General features: G+C 39.1%; 1 protein-coding gene across 1 annotated transcript in view; it reads right to left on the reverse strand.

The window, feature by feature from the left end:
- The window catches only part of LOC126195609 (WD repeat-containing protein on Y chromosome-like), a 455,713-nt gene that overhangs the window by 157,682 nt on the left and 277,820 nt on the right, over positions 1-20,211 (reverse strand). Inside the window, exon 10 of the mRNA XM_049934234.1 lies at positions 1,544-1,621. Within this exon, the coding sequence (XP_049790191.1) occupies positions 1,544-1,621 (78 nt within the window). The remainder of the gene's footprint in view (positions 1-1,543; positions 1,622-20,211) is intronic.

Below are 20,211 nucleotides of genomic sequence, written 5' to 3' on the forward strand. Positions count from 1 at the left end.
AGAGCAACCTCAAAATGTACTCAATGAACAAATAGATGTCAGAAATAAAAATACTCTCAACTGTTCCGGACATTTATTATGAGATATCATTAAATGCACACTTGCAGTTGTGTAATATATACAATCCACTCAAAACTGTATCATGTAAAATTAAATATTGACCAATATCACTGATGAGTTGTTCTTTGATGTACAGTTGTGCATATGACGTTATTATCTCTGCCTATATTTCAAAATCTTGTTAAGTACAATATATGACATTCAAAAAACTACAAACTTGGCTGTATCTACTCTTAATCTCACTGTAAATTGTTCTCATTTCATTGTATTATGTTTTGTAGATTCTTGAAAAGGGTTTAATGCTGTGATTGCAATCACAAAATAGTTATGCTGCTCTGTGGTACAGTAAACATGTCTTAAAGAGCTATATCTTTCATATTCTGAATATAAATTCAAAAATTTCTTACATGTGCAATTTCACACTGTAAACGTGATCCAAGCTGTAACAAAAGTTTTTAGATAGCTACCACAAGTTCCTTCATGAAAAATATTTGATCATTTTCAAATAAACAATAAGGCAGTTTTAGTTCAATGAGTGACTAAGAAAGAAATTTAAATGAGATTGACTAACAACATAAATAACAGGAAGAGCATAAGACACCCAGAAATTCACCATATAAAAAAGTAAGATCATTTGGTTTTTGGCAGTTTCCAGTCACAAAACTACATTGTTTTATCTTCCAGTAGCTAAATACAAAGCAGATAGGACACAGTAAAGTTCATACTAGTCATGTATGCCATGGTGCAGATCTACTTAAGTCTCCATAAACTTTACCACTCACTAGATTAAGCTTATCCATTACAGATGTTTTAGAATGCATGAGTGTTTATTCGATGTAAATACATAAATCTGCAACTAGTCACTTTCTTGGAATAGTTATTTATTCATTCCATGAATTGGTTTTTGAACCTTTTCAGGATTATCTTCAGATGGTTTCCAGAAGTTACTTAGCTGTTTCAAGCATAATACTGGGTGCTGTCCTGGGAAAAATAACTACTTCAAAAAAATTATTGGTTGTAGTTTTATGTATTTACATTTTACTACTTTCTCCATGTCACCTTTCATCTGTCATATTCCTCCCAATTTTCTAATAAACATAGATACTTCCTGTATTAACTCTGACTGTTTTTCATGTATGTATTTTATTTTCCTTGATTCTTTGTGCTCTCTCACTTCTTTCATTAATGTGGACCTCATGTTTCTGACCATTGCCTCTAGATTTCAAAATTTTATGTTTTCCTTCTTCTTCCTCCTTTCCTTCTCCTCCTCTCATCCTTCTTCTTTTTCTTTATTTACCCCCTTTTCTGCATCCAAATGGAAGTATACATCATCCTCTGTGCAGTAAACTATATTCTTCCCCTTTTCTCATATTTTTTTTTTTTTTTTAATTTATGCTGAATATGATTGTTTGTTTCCAATGTGTGTCCTTCAAAGATGTATTTTCTGTTACATCACACACTTAAATACTTAAAATTAACATACCTTATTGTTGATGGAAATGAACTTGTAGTCGATGGTGCAGCTTGAACGGCACCCATTGCCTCCTGCTGCAACACAATTCTGAAAGAAAAAAAATGTAAATATATTGACAGGATATTTACATAAATAAACTAGTAAATGACAAGTGAATGTCATTGTAAAGAAAGAGTATTCTTGGGAATGACTGATGGTGATAGCACTATATATAACATTAGTTTTATTACACTACTAGTAAATGTCTTCTTTTTTCCTCAATTCTAGTTCAGTTTTATTTACCTCAAAAAAACTTGCATTTTGCAAAACAAATGTGAAAACATGCAATTAATTGACACTATGTCATAGCTGTACCCAGATCAATTATTTTACCAGAGATGATAATAATAATAATAATAATACTTAAACATTTATTCAGTACTGAATAATCAAATACAATTCCTAGAAATAATACAGTTTCAGGACATCATACAGCTCATTCTTCTGAATAAGTCAGTTTACAAATTACAATCCACGCGGGATTAGCCGAGGGGTCAAAGATGCTGCAGTGATGAACTGTGCTGCTGGTCCCGGCGGAGGTTCGAGTCCTCCCTCGGGCATGGGTGTGTGTGTTTCTCCTTAGGATAATTTAGGTTAAGTAGTGTGTAATCTTAGGGACTGATGACCTTAGCAGTTAAGTCCCATAAGATTTCACACACACTGTAACATTTTTGAACAAATTACAAACAAAAGCTTGTATGTAACAATAAATTGTATATTTGAATGCATTTTACATTTGTTAATATACAAATAGCAGTGCTACATATACTTTTATTACCATTAAATCACTTGCGTATTACTTTAAATTATGACCTTGGCATACTTATGAAGCACTTTTCATAAAGATAAAGTATTCATCTAAGGAACAAAATGAATTTTCAATTCTTTTTAGTTGGTCTTTTAATTTGTTAAAAGGAAGGGCTGCAAGACTTTTTGGTAGGGCATTGGCATTTCTTTTTTCACATAAAGCTGTTCTATGACTATTTATATGGTATCTGAATTTTTGTCTTGTATCATGCTGGTGTAGATCACAGCTGAAGTTTGGATTTATTGTTTTCACAAGCAGTATTACTTGCAATACATATACCTCTGTAACTCGAAGCACATCTAATTTTGCATACAGGTTTAAACAGGTTTGTAACCACAAATAACTCTGGTAATTTTTTTTCTGTAGTGTTAATAATGTGCCTAGTGTGATGTACCTTTTGTATTTCTTACTTTTATGTTTTCATTTTCTTTAAAGGCAAATAGAAAAGGTGAAGCGGTACCCCAGCGTAGAGCCTGTGCCTACCGTCATCTATTTTTTATTTTCAAATATTAAAAACATAAGATATTTTTCCTGTCCCTCAGTAGGAAGTAGGACTTGCTCTCTGCTAGTGAACAGAGTTGACCCAAGTCATTCTAGAGCATAATCATATGCCGCCATTTTGGGCTATGTGAGTAAGTGAAGAGTATGTGTTTTCCATGTGTGTCGAACAGAAGAATATAGATCTATTTTACTAACTGAAAGATTGTATGAGTTATTATTTCAAATAGTAATGCAATAAGAAGAACTGAAGCACACCTGTATACTTCAGAAAATTTACGAAGGTCCAATTAATGCAACATGGACACGGTCAAGATTATGTAGCTGGATGAGTCAATTGGACATAATATTATTAATTGGTAAGCATAAATATACCACAAGAGAAAGACTATTTCATTTATGTGAAACTAATATAAAAGGATTCTTTACCCGTTGACAGGCATAACCCAGCTTATTCTGCTTGTTTGAGTGCCGAAAAAATAATCTCATAAATTCAATATATCTAAAAAGCCACACACTTCATTTTTTATTATTATATATATTTCTTTATATTATACTAGGTTGGTTTGTGTTGTTGCATCCCTTATGTACACTGCATAGTTTATATTAGATGAGAATAATGTGTTTTGAGCAGTTTTTGTTATGTACATATCCTTACAATATTAGATAATAATGTTTATGGAAAATATGTTTTTAGGCAGCTTACAGGCTAAAAAGGTTCTGTAGACATGATCCATTTCAGGTTGTCCTGGGTTATGATTCCGCAGAATTTTGTCCATTTTTTCTTTTTCACAAAATCGTTTCCTATGGATAATTTCATAGCACATTATTGCTTCCTGGTGTTAAATTCTAATACAACAGTCTTTAAAGCAGTAACATTTAGAAGGTTTTAGTTGAAATACTTGATTCTTTTACTGGTTACACTGTTCATAGCACCTCCAGACTGTCATAGGCTTTGCATTTGCATACAATTGATAAACTGTCCGCATGACATTGTTTTGTAGCTAAGAGAACAGTACTGCATATCACTAAAATTATCAAAACAAGAACAAGGGGTACCTAGAGAGAAAGGAGAGCAACATGGTAGCATGTAGTAATGCAACATTTTGCAGCTTATGTAAAAATTCTTCTTTAGATAATGAATATTGGAAAAAAAGTGCTGCAAACTGACATCACATGTAGGGAATGCCATAATTCATTCCAGTTTTGATGTGCTAAAATTGATTCATCGGTGAAAGAGAACAACAAATTTATGACAAGCTGGAACAGTAATCAATGGCACCTTTAAAATTCAGGTAAAGCAACAAACTGTAAAAAGTGGCTTTAAGAGAAAATTATCAGCTTTAGTTGAAAATTTAGTGAGTGAAATTCAGTGTCTAAGGGATGAAGTTACTTTAGTAAATAAAAAACTGGATGCAACTGATAAACAGCATCTGTTGATAGACAGCAGCCCTACATCAAAAACTGTTCTTGTGCTATGCCAATTATGAGTGGTTGAACAGCCCATTTAAGATACATGCCACATAGTGCAATGTAGTACGCAGGTATGGGACCTAGCATTTTATAACAAAGAAATGCATAAGCCTACATTTGTTTGTTAGCTAAAGTTCAAAAATTGGTATAATGCAGATGCTTTTAACAAGACAAATTAGGTGGTAGATGTTTTGTACTGTGGTTGTATTGAATACAGTGAGACTTTGGACCTGAACTACATATTTAACAATATTCTGTCAACCTCAACAAGTAATTGCATGTTAGTTTTTAAGAAATGCTTTTTAGCTCAATAAATTAAAAGATAATCAATGGACTTAGTTCAAAGTTCTTTCTTCTTTGCCTTGTAATACATTCCACCAGCCAAAACGAAGCCCCACTGTGAATTCTGTTCTTGAATATGGGATGAGTTGGTTGACATTCATAAGCAGCTGCAAGTCGCCCTGACTACTGTCAAACAACTGGTAACTGTTGCGAACTGGTGTGTTGAAATAACTCCTGAGAGTTTTGTACCTGTGATACTAATTCCAAAGGTACCTCAAATACTAACCTGTTCTGTGGTTTGTATATCCGCCCCCAGTAGCTGAGTGGTCAGTGCGACAGAATGTCAATCCTAAGGGTCTGGGTTCGATTCCCGGCTGGGACGGAGATTTTCTCCACTCACGGACTGGGTGTTGTGTTGTCCCCATCATTATCATTTCACCTCCATCGACCCGCAAGTCGCCGAAGTGGTGTGAAATTGAACCCGGCGAATGGTCTACCCAACGGGAGGCCCTAGTCACATGACACTTATTTGTGGATTATATCTCCTCTGCAAAAAGTGCAGGATCTGCCATTACTTGTCCATCTGACTAGAAGTGGTGTGCCAATGGTCAATCTAGACATCATGTACAAAGTGGATGGGGACAGGCGGGGCTCAGGGGATTGTACCAATCCACCTAACCAACAAGTTTGAGGAGCAGTCTTACATTGAAACTGAAAATGAAGCAATGGGACTCACTTCACCTGTTTGGGGAAATGTGTTCCCTCTTGTGTGAAGAGGAGACAAATGAAAGAGAGTAGGTGTCTATTACCCATCATCAGTTCAAACATATGGCAAATGATGGTATCCCTTATGGAAATGGCAGCAAGGGACAGGAAAGGACACCAGGTACACTCAGTGTGTATGCCTGTGGGCCTGGGGGCATTCAACATGTTTAGCAGGCTATTCTGGTGGCCACTGAGGGAACAGGAGCAACCATCTCCAGATTTTGGTGCACATTGGAACATATGATGCCTGTCATCTGGACCCCAAAGTCATACTTTGGCCATTGCAGCGACTGGCAGAGAAGGTTCAGAAAACCAGTATTGTGCATGGAGTTTCAGCAAAGCACAAAATTTGCAGTATTGTCCCCACAACTGATCATGGCCCATTGAGTCAAGTGGAAGGATTGAACCGGAGACTTCCAAAGTTCTGTGACAAACTAGGCTGTGACTTCCTGGACTTGTGTCATAGGGCTGAGAACTGTAGAGGCTTCCTAAATAGGTCGAGTGTGCCCTACATGTGAGAGACAATTACTCAGATAGATGACTGTGCAGGGGGTGCAGACAAGAGGTTTTTTACATTAAGCATCTGATCCAGATAAAGGTAGCTGTAGGAAATATGAAAGTAACAATATAATATTGAAAGATATACCTCCCACAGGTGAGAGTATTAAAATCCTAATAGTTAACTACTGAAGCTTTTGCAACAAAGTGCCAGAGTTTGAAGCACTCCTGAAAAGTAGTGACACTCACATTATACTAGATACAGATACCTGGATGAAATTGAAATTGAAAGTGGTGAGATTTTTGGGGTAAGTTCGAGTGTATATTGGAAAGACAGTCAAATGGGAAATGGAGGAGATGTATTTGCTGCAGTGGATAAGAAACTCATATTGAAGAAATCATGATAGAAATCTGTCGAGGACAGACCTCTACTTATGGTATAAATCTGTTAGAAAAATGCACTGATGATGACTGATATCAGTCGAAATCAATTTTCAACAAGATAAATAAATTATGTTTCCATGACTGGTTGCTACATTCTTTATAATTAGGTACTCAAGCTACATGTGCGATTGTGTGGACTAGACTTAGTATCAGGGACTGGCATAAAATGATAATGGGATTCTTCTATTACCCATCCGACTCATCTCCTGATGTACTTGAAAACTTTAGAGAAAATGTCACTTCACTTCTATGTAAATTCCTCTATCATACTGTAATCATCAATGGAGACTTTAATCATCCAACAATTAATTTGTAAAATTACAGCTTTGTTAGTGACAGGCATAATAATGTGTCCCATGAAACACTACTAAATCCCTTTTCTGTAAAATACCTAGAATGGATAGTTACCCCACTCATGATGAAAATATATTGTGCCTAATGCCAACAAATAGACCTGACCTATTTGAGGATATCAGCATGAAAACTGGTATCAGTGACCACAGTGCAGTGGTGGCCACAATGGTTATCAAACTAAAAAGAACAACTAAAACAAGCAGACAGATACATATGTTCAGCAAACTATATAAAAAATCAGTAATGTCATATTTCAGTGAGGAAGTTGAAACTTTCATAACAGGGCAGGAGCATGTAGAGGAACTGCTGTTCAAGCTGAAAAGAGTAGTTGACCAGCAACTGGACATATATGTAGCCAGCAGAATAGTTCATAATGGGAGGGGCTCTCAATGGTATACAGTCACTGTAAAGAAACATCTAAAGAAACACAGATCACTGCATAATAGATGTAAATCAAAGCATACAGCTATAGACAGAGAGATGCTGAATGAAACACATTTGTCTCTCAAGACAGCAATCACATAATGTCTTCAATGACTACCATAGCAGAATATTGTCATATCATATATCACAAAACCCAAACAAATTCCGGTTGTATGTAAAGGCTGTTAGTGGCACCATAGTTAGCATACAGTCACTAGTATATGAGACAGGAACTGAAACTGAGGGTAACAAAGCAAAAGCTGAAATGCTTAACTTCATTTTCAAATGTTCCTTTACAAGTGAAAACCTAGGAGAACTGCCTCAATTTAATCCTTGTATCACTGAAAAGATGAATGAAACAGTTATTAGTGTCATTGGTGTTGAGAAACAGCTGAAATCGTTGAGACTGAACAAAGCTCCAGGGGCCAATGGAATTCCTAACAGATTTTATAACTAATTTGCAGTTGCGTTAGCTCCTCTTCTAACTATAATCTATTGTAGATTTCTTGAACAAAACACCATTTCCAGTTCTTGGAAAAAAAGCACAGGCCACACCCATCTATAAGAAGGGTAACAGAAGTGATCTACAAAACTTCCATCCAATATCGATGACATTTTATTGTAGAATTTCAGAACACATTCTGAGCTCAAACATAAAGAGGTATCTTGAACAGAATGACATTATGGGAATCAAGATGTTATGTATGGTAATATTGAACCCAACATTAAGTATTCAATCGTTTATAATGAATTAACTTTATTTTGATCATATCTGTACAAACACATCTGCTCGAATACAGAGTTCGGAACACACTGAGATCAACAGTTTTTCAAAGAAGTTTGTTCTCAAAGATGAGGTGGTAGACTCTTGCAGTTGATAACCACCACAGAGCCCCCGCCAGTAGTGTGGAGCACAGTAAGCGTGATGAGAGGCGTATGCGCACCCGGCCGGCTGATAGCACAGGTGCGCGTGACCGATCGCATCGTGGCAGGTGCTAGCGCGAGGTGTGATCGGACTGTTTCTCGATGTCTTGGTAGGCACGACCAGCGGAGGGCAGGAGGCAAGGCACAGAAGGCATCCACAGGTTGACCGTTCCATGCTGCTGATGGCACGGTGGAAGCAGAAGGCGGTGGCGAGTCGGTGGGGAGAACATCGTCGTGCCAAGGCTGTGCGGCGCAGCGGGGTTTTGATCCGATCAAAGGCATGGAGTGCGTCGAAGATGCAATGCAATGCATTGCCAAAGTCATTGCCAGCAAGCGCCATGGTAAGTGCAACGTGTCCGGTAACAGATTGTTATTGGCCATATGACATAAAGGATCAAGCATGCTGTGGCTTAACAGGTTGCGTAAGAGATGCCAGATGAGCAACACTCGCGGTAATGACGGAGTTATAGAAGCAGTTGATGTCACAGCAGGGGAGAAAACAGCAAGCTTCACATGACTGACCTTGGCAGCGGATGACTTTGGTGTAGACGGAAGCGTCACCTCAGAGTCCGTGGACGGTGAAAGTGTTACAGCAGTGGATGGCAGGATGTTCTGAGCGGAGTTGACAGTGTCGGTGGTTTGATGTGCCAAACCCTCATGATCGAAGGTTGGGGGGTGTGGCTGTGAGCCCTGTTCATGAGGCATGGTGATGGCGGGAGGTGGTGGAAAGCAGACATGGTCGGCAAAACGATGGTTGAAGCAGGAAGGCGATGAGACGTAATGTGAACGTGAAGAAGTCAAATTGGCAGATGAACTACTGGTCCATGGCAGAGAGGCAACACAGTTTGATGGAACTGGAGCTGCAAGCTGCTTGTGCAAAACAGCTGCACGGTCAGAAAGATGCTCACTCATCAAAGCAGAAATGGCAGATGTGTTGGTCGTACATTGCGGAGGTAGTGAAGAGGGTGACGAAGCAAGCAGCACTGGAATGTGGCTGGTTATGCCATGGTACAGAAACGAAGTGTCTGGAACTACCAAGGAGAGGTGGCAGTGGCGTAAATAAGTTGCTTGTATCACATCAGTAACATAGAATTTCCACTTGAGGCAGTGTGATGATGAGAGTTGTGACATCTGGGACATAGATCCATGTAGTGTGATTGTCAGAGTATTAGTTGTATCTGGTAGTAACGGTGAAGGATCGTCAGCAGTCAGAGGCGGAACAGTGACAGGAGCATCTCGTTGCATGTCGTGCTCGGCCGGTGTCGGCTGCAGCATGTGTAACTGATCTTGTACCAACAAGTTGTATGTCGCAATTTGCTCACATAGCTGTTGCAGTTGTTCAGGCGAAAATGTATGTGATGGCGAAGGATCATCAGCAGTCGGAGGCAGAACAATGACAGGAGCATCTCGTTGCATGTCGTGCTCAGTTGGTGTCGGCTGCAGCATGTGTAATTGATCTTGTACCGATAAATTGTATGTTCAGTACCACACACACATTTATGGTCAGTAGCTCAGTCATATGGTGTATGAGGCTAAATCTGTGACTTGATAGAGGACTTTTTGGTAGGAAGGATGCAAAATCTTGGATGGAGAGCCTTCATCAGATGTAGAAGTTATTTCAGGTGTGCAGCACGGTAGTGTGTTGGGACCCTTGCTGTTCATGTTGTGTACCAATGACCTTGCAGACAAAATTATAGTAAGCTGAGAATTTTTGCAGATGACGCAATTATCTATGATGAAGTTCAGTCTGAGAATAGCTGCATAAATATTCAGTAAGGTCTTGATAAGATTTCAAAGAGGTTCAAAGATTGGCAACTTACTTAAAATGCTCAGAAATGTAAAACTGTGCACTTCACCAAATGAAGAAAAATGTGATAGTCTATGACTAGAATATCATTGAGTCACAGCCAGCCCATAAAAATACACGGGTATAGCTCTTCATAAGGATATGAAATGGAATGGTCACATAGGCTCAGTTTTGGGTAAAGCAGGTCATACATTTCAGTTTATTGGTAGAACAATGGGGAAGTACAAGCAGTCTACAAAGGAGATTGCTTATAAATCAATCTTGCAACTAGAAAGTGCTCAAGTGTGTAGGACCCCTACCAAATAGGACTAACAGGGGATGTTGAACATATACAGAGAAGGACAGAGCAACTGGACACCAGTTTGTCTTATCTGTAGGAGAGTGTCACAGAGATACTGAAGGAACTGAACTGGAAGACTTGGAGACAGACAAAAGCTATCCCAAGAATGTCTGTTAAAAACTTTTCAAGAACTGGCTCTAGGAATATACAACAACCCCCTATGCATTGTTTACATAGGGATAGTGATTATAAAATTAGAATAATTAGCACATGGACAGAGGCATTCAAACAATCATTCTTCAAATGGAACAGTAAGAACCCATGGCAACTGGTACATTAGGACATACTCTCTGCCATGCACCTCACAGTGGTTTGAAAAGTGTAGGTATAGATGTAGATGCATATGTAGAATATGCACTGCCAATTTGTTTTCTTTTCTTTTCTTCTTCCGAAAGCCGCATGGGATTAGCCGAGCAGTCTAAGGCACTGCAGTCATGGGCTGTGCGGCTGGTCCCGGTGGAGGTACAAGTCCTCCCTCGGGCATGGTTGTGTATGTGTTTGTCCTTAGGATAATTTAGGTTAAGTAGCATGTAAGCTTAGGGACTGATGACCTTAACAGTTAAGTCCCATAAGATTTCACACACTTTTTTTTTCTTTTGAAATTATTGATGTATCTAATACTGGTCCATCACATATTTTGATTATGACACAGCACCAGAAGGGATCGGCAATCCTTTTGACAATGTGTCAGTGGTTCGTCTTTCCCCACACTGCTCCTCATTCCTCTGTCAGTGAAAACTCTAGTTTGTTTATGGTCACAACCATCTGCCACTATATAGTGCCTGCACTCTGCACTATAGCAATTTGAAACAAAATCTGTCACATTTTGCGACTGTGACAGAACTCTTCCACTACAATAAAAACAGAGATACTTTTGGTTCTACATTTTATTGTATTTTATTATTATTATTATTATTATTTTTTTTAATTTTATTGTGAGTTCCATTGATCCTGATTGCAACGGAGTTGCAAGGATATGGAATGAGTCAGTATTTTTACAATGTTAACAATACAGTAGCACACAACATGGTTAATTCATGACAAAACTCATTGTAACAACATGGGACACTGGAAGAAATAAAAACACATTACTTACATCACAATTAACAATTAAATGTACACATTCAGATTAACAATATCAAAGTAATTGAGCAATAGTATAACATTACAGCAACAAATAGTTTCATTTATGCTTACATTGCATGGATAACTCAGTTGAATAATAAAAACTTGCTCCTATGTACTAAAAAATGCACTAATTGAATAGAATGACTTCAGTTTGCTCTTGAACTTTAGTGTTTCAGGAGCAAGATTACTATGAAAGTCCTTGTGTGGTGACCATGATATTCACTATTGGTTTTTATAGGAAGAGTAATTTTTATCAATGAAACATACAAGGGAGTGTATGTACTGAGATACCATTGTAAATACCTGTAGTTTCCTAAACAGATTCGTGTATGAGTGCCTTGATAGCACATCACTCATGATACATATAGCTCTCTTCTCAGCAATAAAACCTTTTTTTGCCAAAGGCTGGTTGCCCTAAAAGATGATTCTGCAAGCCAAAAGTGCATGGAAATATCTGAAATAAGCAGCTCTTATGACCTCCTTATGTGTGGGTGGTGCAATTATGCATAAGGCAAATGTTGCAGAATGTAGCCTTTTTTCTAGATCTAGGATATGGTTGGACCAATTTAGCTTGCAATCTGAATACACACCCCGGAACATAGCTGAGTTGACTTACTTTATTTGTTGTCCACTACATTATATATTTATATCCGCTGGTTCTTTATGTGCCATGCGAAACTGTACATAATGAGGTTTTTTTTTATATTGAGAGAGAGTCCATTGCCGTTAAATCATTTCAGAATGTCATCAAATGCATTGTTCATGTCGTCAAATGCATTATTCACAGATGTTTCCCAGTTGTTCCCTATTGCTTTCTCAACTAGAAGACAAGTATCACCAGTGAATAGGGTGAACTTGCTCACTGACGTGGTGCAGTGTGGGAGGTCATTTATAAATATAAGGAACAGTAAGGATCCCAGTACCGAGCCTTGAGGCACTCCAGTGTTACTGTGCCCCACTTGGATAAAGCTGGGATTCCACTGCTGTCAGTAATTATTACCCTTTGTTTCCTATCTGTAAGGTAGGATTGAAACCATGTTTCCATTATTCCACTTAACTCATAGTAGTCTGCTTTACCTCACAGAATTTCATGGTTGAGACAGTCAAAAGCTTCGGATAGGTGACATAGAATTCCAGTTGGTCCCAATTTTCTGTTAAGAGATTCAAGAAGTTGGTCAGTGAAAGAGAAAACAGCATTATCAATTGATAAACCTCGCCAGAAACCAAACTGACATTGACTGAGAATGTTATGGCTGTTCAAGTAATTAACAGTTCTCCTGTATTCCGGTTTATCAAGGACCTTTCAAAAACTTGTTAGCAATAAGTGTCTTGTTGATGCCTTGCCAAACATGGCTCAAATAGTTGTAAATGCCCACAGAAGGTCAAAATTAATGTTCTGCTGATTTTGTAATAATGGAATTGGGTGGAAAAAGACAAATAATATCCAAAAAATCATAAATCAGAGATGCATTCAGTTACTGGCAGGAAAATGCTGCTGCTTTTCAACAGAAAAATCATTTTTTGAAAGATCAAATACAGCCAAATGAAGAAAACATGGAGAAACTATTATTTCAAAACCTTGTGTTTGCTTGCCTGCCCTTTTAGTTCTCCTGCAAATGGAACTTCAATTATCCACACCATGTACATATACAACTTATAGATTACAATTTCGGTTTCAGAATACATTTACAACAGTTAGCTTACATTCTTGGCTTAGATCTTTTCCATATCTACAACATTAGCTATCATTTTGTGATTACATCTTTTATGTATCTACAACATACATGCAATCAGTAGGTTACACTACATTTTCATAATACATGTCTACAACATACATATTACATTGATTAGAGTTCCAGTATTTCCTCTTCTATTACTCCATTACATAACAAATATAATTATCAAAATAAATATGATAGTGCCCATTATTTGAATTATCATCTTTGCTTATAACTATAAAATTGTATTCATTTGAACACCCAGCATATTCACACATTTATGTAAGCCATTAAAAACAGATTCAGGGTTAATGAGATTGCTGAACACACTCCTAAAATTTGTTATTTGTGACAGCCCACCTGATATCATTTGGATGCCGATGTATGACGATATTTATTACAGTGTAACAACCGGTTCTGTGTCATATGCATCATGACAAAAGGGACAATTTTTTATAGTGTAACAACCTGATCCATGTCACATTCATAGCAACCTGCTGAGTGAGTTTTTTATGGTGTAACAAGTAAGAAGTAAAACCAGTGTTTAAAAAAGATTGAAAAGATGATATGGGAAACGATTGCCACACTTCTATACTCACAGTCATGCAGTCATATCAAAAATATTTGAAAAAATTTCTTCTTTACAGATACAAAGCTTCATCACACAATATGATATCATTTGAAATAACCAATTTGGCTTCCAACACAGTAAAAACACAGTGGATGTGATAAATGAATTTACTGAAAAGATTACTTCATTAATAGATTGTGTAATCTAGCCCTCCCTCCTTTGTTGTCACAACTGTCTTTATGGTTATCTCTTTTAATAAGTTTTGAGAGGACTAAGACTTACAATAAATTTTTTACTTATCTTCATTTCTATTCATGTCTAAGGGTCACTTCTTCAAGCTGAAACTTTCATATTTATATTATCATGGTTCCAATTGACCTAAATAACTCTAAAGGAAGCCCATGCAGATTTTTTGTTTTCATGATAATTTATTTGTTTCACATTTTATATCACACTTTCTTTGAATTTTCACACTGACAAAGCTAAAATTACATTGTTCTTCCAAAATACAAAAACACATCCAATTGTATCAGAGGCATGCCCACCACTCCTTTATTCTTGATAATAACAATATTATAAAGGGATTACAATCTTTCTTGACAAATGAATTTCTAATATTTTATATTATTATTTTATAAATGAATTCAGAAACAAACATAATAAATAGTACCAAATCGAGTAATTAATAATATAAGTTTTAAGTGTGTCAAATATTTTGGAATTTCAAATGTTTCCAAAAAATATATAATTTTAACTTTACGTACAGAACTAGTACATATTGATAGTAAAAAAGAAAATAAAGTAATTTTTTCTAGATTTTAGCTTGAAATATAATGCATCATGTACAAAATCACATTAATTATGTTTAGAAAAACAGTTGAGATAATACTGACCTTTTCAAAATTGAAGAAGTATCTGATACACAATGTATTACAGAAAATGTAAGAAAAATATCTACTATGCAAATCATAATTTATACATGTATCAGAACATGGCATTCAGATTTTTAGATCTGTGGAACATTCTGTCACAATTACAAAATTACAACATTGCAACACTAAACTATAGAAATAACTGCAGAGACAATGTAAATAACTAGAATTACAAATCGCAAGATTACATCTGTAAAGTCACACCTTTAAAACCTTCAAATGAGAAGAGAAAAAATGCAGAGTCTAAATGTATGATGAGTGAGCTGCCTCAAAAAACTCATAAAAACAGGTACAGACCAAAAGAATATACTGAGTCATGAGCACAAATATAACACAAAATCAATCAGCCACATAATACAGAGTATGCAAGGATATGTTGACTGATGAAAGGACAAAATAATGAAAAAATATTGGGGCCTAAGCTTACGGTGTGGGGGTTGACCCACAAATCCAAACCACACGGGGTACAAACCAGCAAAAAATGTTTTAACACAACAAAATGAATAAAATTCATAATCTTATGTAAAGAGCAATTATATGAAGCATCTAGCCTCAATCACTAATTGCATGTTCTCCTTCAGTACACACACAGCCGTGTTGACCAGGGTGCCCAAAACAGAGTTAGGCATGAGTTTACCCATAGCTCAAGTTCCAATGAGATACAATATTCCAGCATTCAGGATAAATGCAGGCAAACAGAGTCATAAATAGCTTTGAATGATGACATAATCGAGCAGCTTGAGGATCAAAATCAGAGTGTGAAATCAGGCATATATACGTGTTGTTATACGGTCTATATACATATATGTCCTCCACACTGTTTGCTGATTGTTCATACAAATTAACCTACATACAAAGAGGCCTAGAAGATTCATTTACAATTTTGATAAAAAAATACATCTAATTTTAAGTTGCATAATGTATTGGGAAGCAAAAAAAAAAAAAAAAAAAAAAAAAATACCCAGCTCTTGTAAGTCAACTAGACCAGCAAGGTTACAGTCATACAGCAGTGTGGGAGTGGATTAACCCACATCTTTTAGTTTCATCCCTAGGTTTCTCATCACACATGCCAATGGATAGGTTATTTCCTTTCAAGAGGTTACATAAAATCCAGAAACATTGTTTTATGTACTAAGTATGCTGTTCAGTACCTCCCTCGTACCACACGGCATATGCTCTGCCAATATATATATATATATATATATATATATATATATATATATATATATATAAAACAAAGATGATGTGACTTACCAATGAAAGTGCTGGCAGGTCGACAGACACACAAACAAACACAAACATACACACAAAATTCAAGCTTTCGCAACAAACTGTTGCCTCATCAGGAAAGAGGGAAGGAGAGGGTAAGACGAAAGGATGTGGGTTTTAAGGGAGAGGGTAAGGAGCCATTCCAATCCCGGGAGTGGAAAGACTTACCTTAGGGGGAAAAAGGACGGGTATACACACGCGCGCACACACACATATCCATGCACACATATACAGACACAAGCAGACATATTCAAAGACAGAGATGTCAGTCGAGGTGGAAGTGCAGAGGCAAAGATGTTGTTGAATGACAGGTGAGGTATGAGTGGCGGCAACTTGAAATTAGCGGAGATTGAGGCCTGGTGGGTAACGGGAAGAGAGGATATATTGAAGAGCAAGTTCCCATTTCCGGAGTTCGGATAGGTTGGTGTTAGTGGGAAGTATCCAGATAACCCGGACGGTGTAACACTGTGCCAAGATGTGCTGGCCATGCACCAAGGCATGTTTAGCCACAGGGTGATCCTCATTATGAACAAACACTGTCTGCCTGTGTCCATTCATGTGAATGGACAGTTTGTTGCTGGTCATTCCCAAAGAGAATGCGTCACAATGTAGGCAGGTAAGTTGGTAAATCACGTGGGTGCTTTCACACGTGGCTCTGCCTTTGATCGTGTACACCTCGAAATTTTCCCGAATTTCTCCATTCTTTAACGTGTTTTGGCGGCAACACAACCACCTAACCTTTGTGCACATCATTGTCTACCAACCCAAGTCCAACATAGCCCAGCTGTAACCAACACTTTTTCGCCTTTTTTCACACCAGATCTCCAGTTACTTTCCAGTTCACTTTTATCTCTCCCCATATATTTTTATTTTCATTTTCATTTCAGCCTCATGTTACACTTTCCACCTTCTAATACCATGTCATCCTCACAACACCCCCACAACGACCCCATTAAGTTTTATTTACATTCCCTCCGCAAACGTGCCTTCGCCCTAGCCAGATTACGCTCCCATATTCTATTTTCTCAGGCTTGTCTGACATTTGGCTTTACCCCCAAAGGCCTCACACTTAAAGTTCCCATCTCTGGCTGTAACCCTTCTTTCCATCAGTCCCTATACCATTTCCAAACTGATCAATCCATTGCCCTCACTCACCTAATCCTTCACCTACACATCTACTCAGCCAATGAACACACCCGTCAACTCCTATCCTTAATAAAAGTCCTCAGTCTTTCCTCTCCCACATCCACACTGGCTGTTCAGAGCATCCTCCTACAGGCCAACCAAAAATTAGAACAGCATGCCACCCTCCACCTCAAAAAACTATCCAATCTCCGGTAAGGCAACTCACTTACCCTTCACAACCTTTCTAGCAAACATCAACCTCCTCTCATTGCACACAAACCCAGTCCCTCCCATCTACTCAATCTCCCACTTCCAGCTCCACTCCCTCCAAAACCGCAAAATTCCAATCAACACAATCTGGAACCACAACACCCTAATTCAGTAGTTAACCTTTCCTCCAAACCTCTCTCCCAATCCGAAACCTCTGTCCTATCCAAAGGCCTCACCTTCAGCCCCACTCCCAGATTCAACCAAACAGCCCTCGTCAAAGATTACTGTCCTACACTCGTACTCTCTGCTGGAAATATCACTTTGCACGAAGAAAAATGATCCTAATCCTACTCCTAATGATCCAACTCCCCAAGACTCTATCCAAATTGAACCCTGCCTGGAACAGTTCCGTCCTCCGTCACAGCGGGACCCACTTCCTCTTCCTCAAAATCACCCTCTCCAAACCTTCCAGGAATTTCTGACTTCCAGCCTTGCCTCTCAGTCCTTCTTAAAAAACCTTAATCCTACTCCCAACATCACCACTGCTGAAGCCCAGGCTATCCCTGATCTGAAGGCTGACCGATCCATCGTCATTCTTCCGGCGGACAAGGGTTCCACGATTGTGGTACTTGATCGTCGGGAGTATGTGGCTGAGGGACTGCGTCAGCTTTCAGACAACACCACATACAAAGTTTGCCAAAGTAATCCCATTGCTGATGTCCAGGCGGAGCTTCAAGGAATCCTCAGAATCTTAGGCCCCCTGCAAAACCTTTCACCTGACTCCATCAACCTCCTGACCCACCAACACCCCGCACCCCTACCTTGTACCTTCTACCCAAAATTCACAAACCCAATCATCCCGGCCGCCCCATTGTAGCTGGTTACCAAGCCCCCACAGAACGTATCTCTGCCTACATAGATCAACACCTTCAACCCATTACATGCAGTCTCCCATCCTTCATCAAAGACACCAACCACTTTCTCGAACGCCTGGAATCCTTACCCAATCCATTACCCCCGGAAACCATCTTTATAACCATTGATGCCACTTCCTTATACACAAATATTCTGCACGTCCAGGGCCTCGCTGCAATGGAGCACTTCCTTTCACGCTGATCACCTGCCACCCTACCTAAAACCTCTTTCCTCATTACCTTAGTCAGCTTCATCCTGACCCACAACTTCTTCACTTTTGAAGGCCCGACATACCAACAATTAAAGGGAACAGCCATGGGTACCAGGATGGCCCCCTCGTACGCCAACATATTCATGGGTCGCTTAGAGGAAGTCTTCTTGATTACCCAGGCCTGCCAACCCAAAGTTTGGTACAGATTTATTGATGACATCTTCATGATCTGGACTCACAGTGAAGAAGAACTCCAGAATTTCCTCTTTAACCTCAACTCCTTTGGTTCCATCAGATTCACCTGGTCCTACTCCAAATCCCACGCCACTTTCCTTGACATTGACCTCCATCCGTCCAATGGACAGCTTCACACGTCCGTCCACATCAAACCCACCAACAAGCAACAGTACCTCCATTATGACAGCTGCCACACATTCCACATCAAATGGTCCCTTCCCTACAGCCTAGGTCTTCGTGGCAAACGAATCTGCACCAGTCCGGAATCTCTGAACCAATTACACCAACATCCTGACAACAGCTTTCGCATTCCGCAACTACCCTCCCGACCTGTTACAGAAGCAAATAACCAGAGCCACTTCCTCATCCCCTCAAACCCAGAACCTCCCACAGAAGAACCACAAAAGTGCCCCACTTGTGACAGGATACTTTCCGGGACTGGACCAGACTCTGAATGTGGCTCTCCAGCAGGGATAAGACTTCCTCAAATCCTGCCCAGAAATGAGATCCATCCTTCATGAAATCCTCCCCACTCCACCAAGAGTGTCTTTCCGCCATCCACCTAACCTTTGTAATCTGTTAGTTCATCCCTATGAAATCCCCAAACCACCTTCCCTACCCTCTGGCTCCTACCCTTGTAACTGCCCCCAGTGTAAAACCTGTCCCATGCACCCTCCCACCACCACCTACTCCAGCCCTGTAACCCGGGAGGTGAACACGATCAAAGGCAGAGCCACGTGTGAAAGCACCCACGTGATTTACCAACTTACCTGCCTACACTGTGACGCATTCTATGTGGGAATAACCAGCAACAAACTGTCCAGTCACATGAATGGACACAGGCAGACAGTGTTTGTTGGTAATGAGGATCACCCTGTGGCTAAACATGCCTTGGTGCACGGCCAGCACATCTTGGCACAGTGTTACACCGTCCAGGTTATCTGGATACTTCCCACTAACACCAACCTATCCGAACTCCGGAGATGGGAACTTGCTCTTCAATATATCCTCTATTCCCATTACCCACCAGGCCTCAATCTCCGCTAATTTCAAGTTGCTGCCACTCATACCTCACCTGTCATTCAACAACATCTTTGCCTCTGCACTTCCGTCTCGACTGACATCTCTGTCTTTGAATATGTCTGCTTCTGTCTGTATATGTGTGGATGGATATGTGTGTGTGTGCGAGTTTATACCCGTCCTTTTTCTCCCCTAAGGTAAGTCTTTCCGCTCCCGGGATTGGAATGACTCCTTACCCTCTCCCCAAAAACCACATCCTTTCGTCTTTCCCTCTCCTTCCCTCTTTCCTGACGAGGCAACTGTCGGTTGCGAAAGCTAGAATTTTGTGTGTATGTTCGTGTGTCTATATAAAAAACAAAGATGATGTGACTTACCAAATGAAAGTGCTCGCAGGTCAACAGACACACAAACAAACACAAACATACACACAAAATTCAAGCTTTCGCTACAAACTGTTGCCTCATCAGGAAAGAGGGAAGGAGAGGGAAAGACGAAAGGATGTGGGTTTTAAGGGAGAGGGTAAGGATATGTGTGTGTGTGTGAGTGTATACCCGTCCCTTTTTCCCCCTAAGGTAAGTCTTTCCGCTCCCGGGATTGGAATGACTCCTTACCCTCTCCCTTAAAACCCACATCCTTTCGTCTTTCCCTCTCCTTCCCTCTTTCCTGATGAGGCAACAGTTTGCTGC

The sequence above is a fragment of the Schistocerca nitens genome, chromosome 7 (genome assembly GCF_023898315.1).
Source record: "Schistocerca nitens isolate TAMUIC-IGC-003100 chromosome 7, iqSchNite1.1, whole genome shotgun sequence".
NCBI lineage: Eukaryota > Metazoa > Arthropoda > Insecta > Orthoptera > Acrididae > Schistocerca > Schistocerca nitens.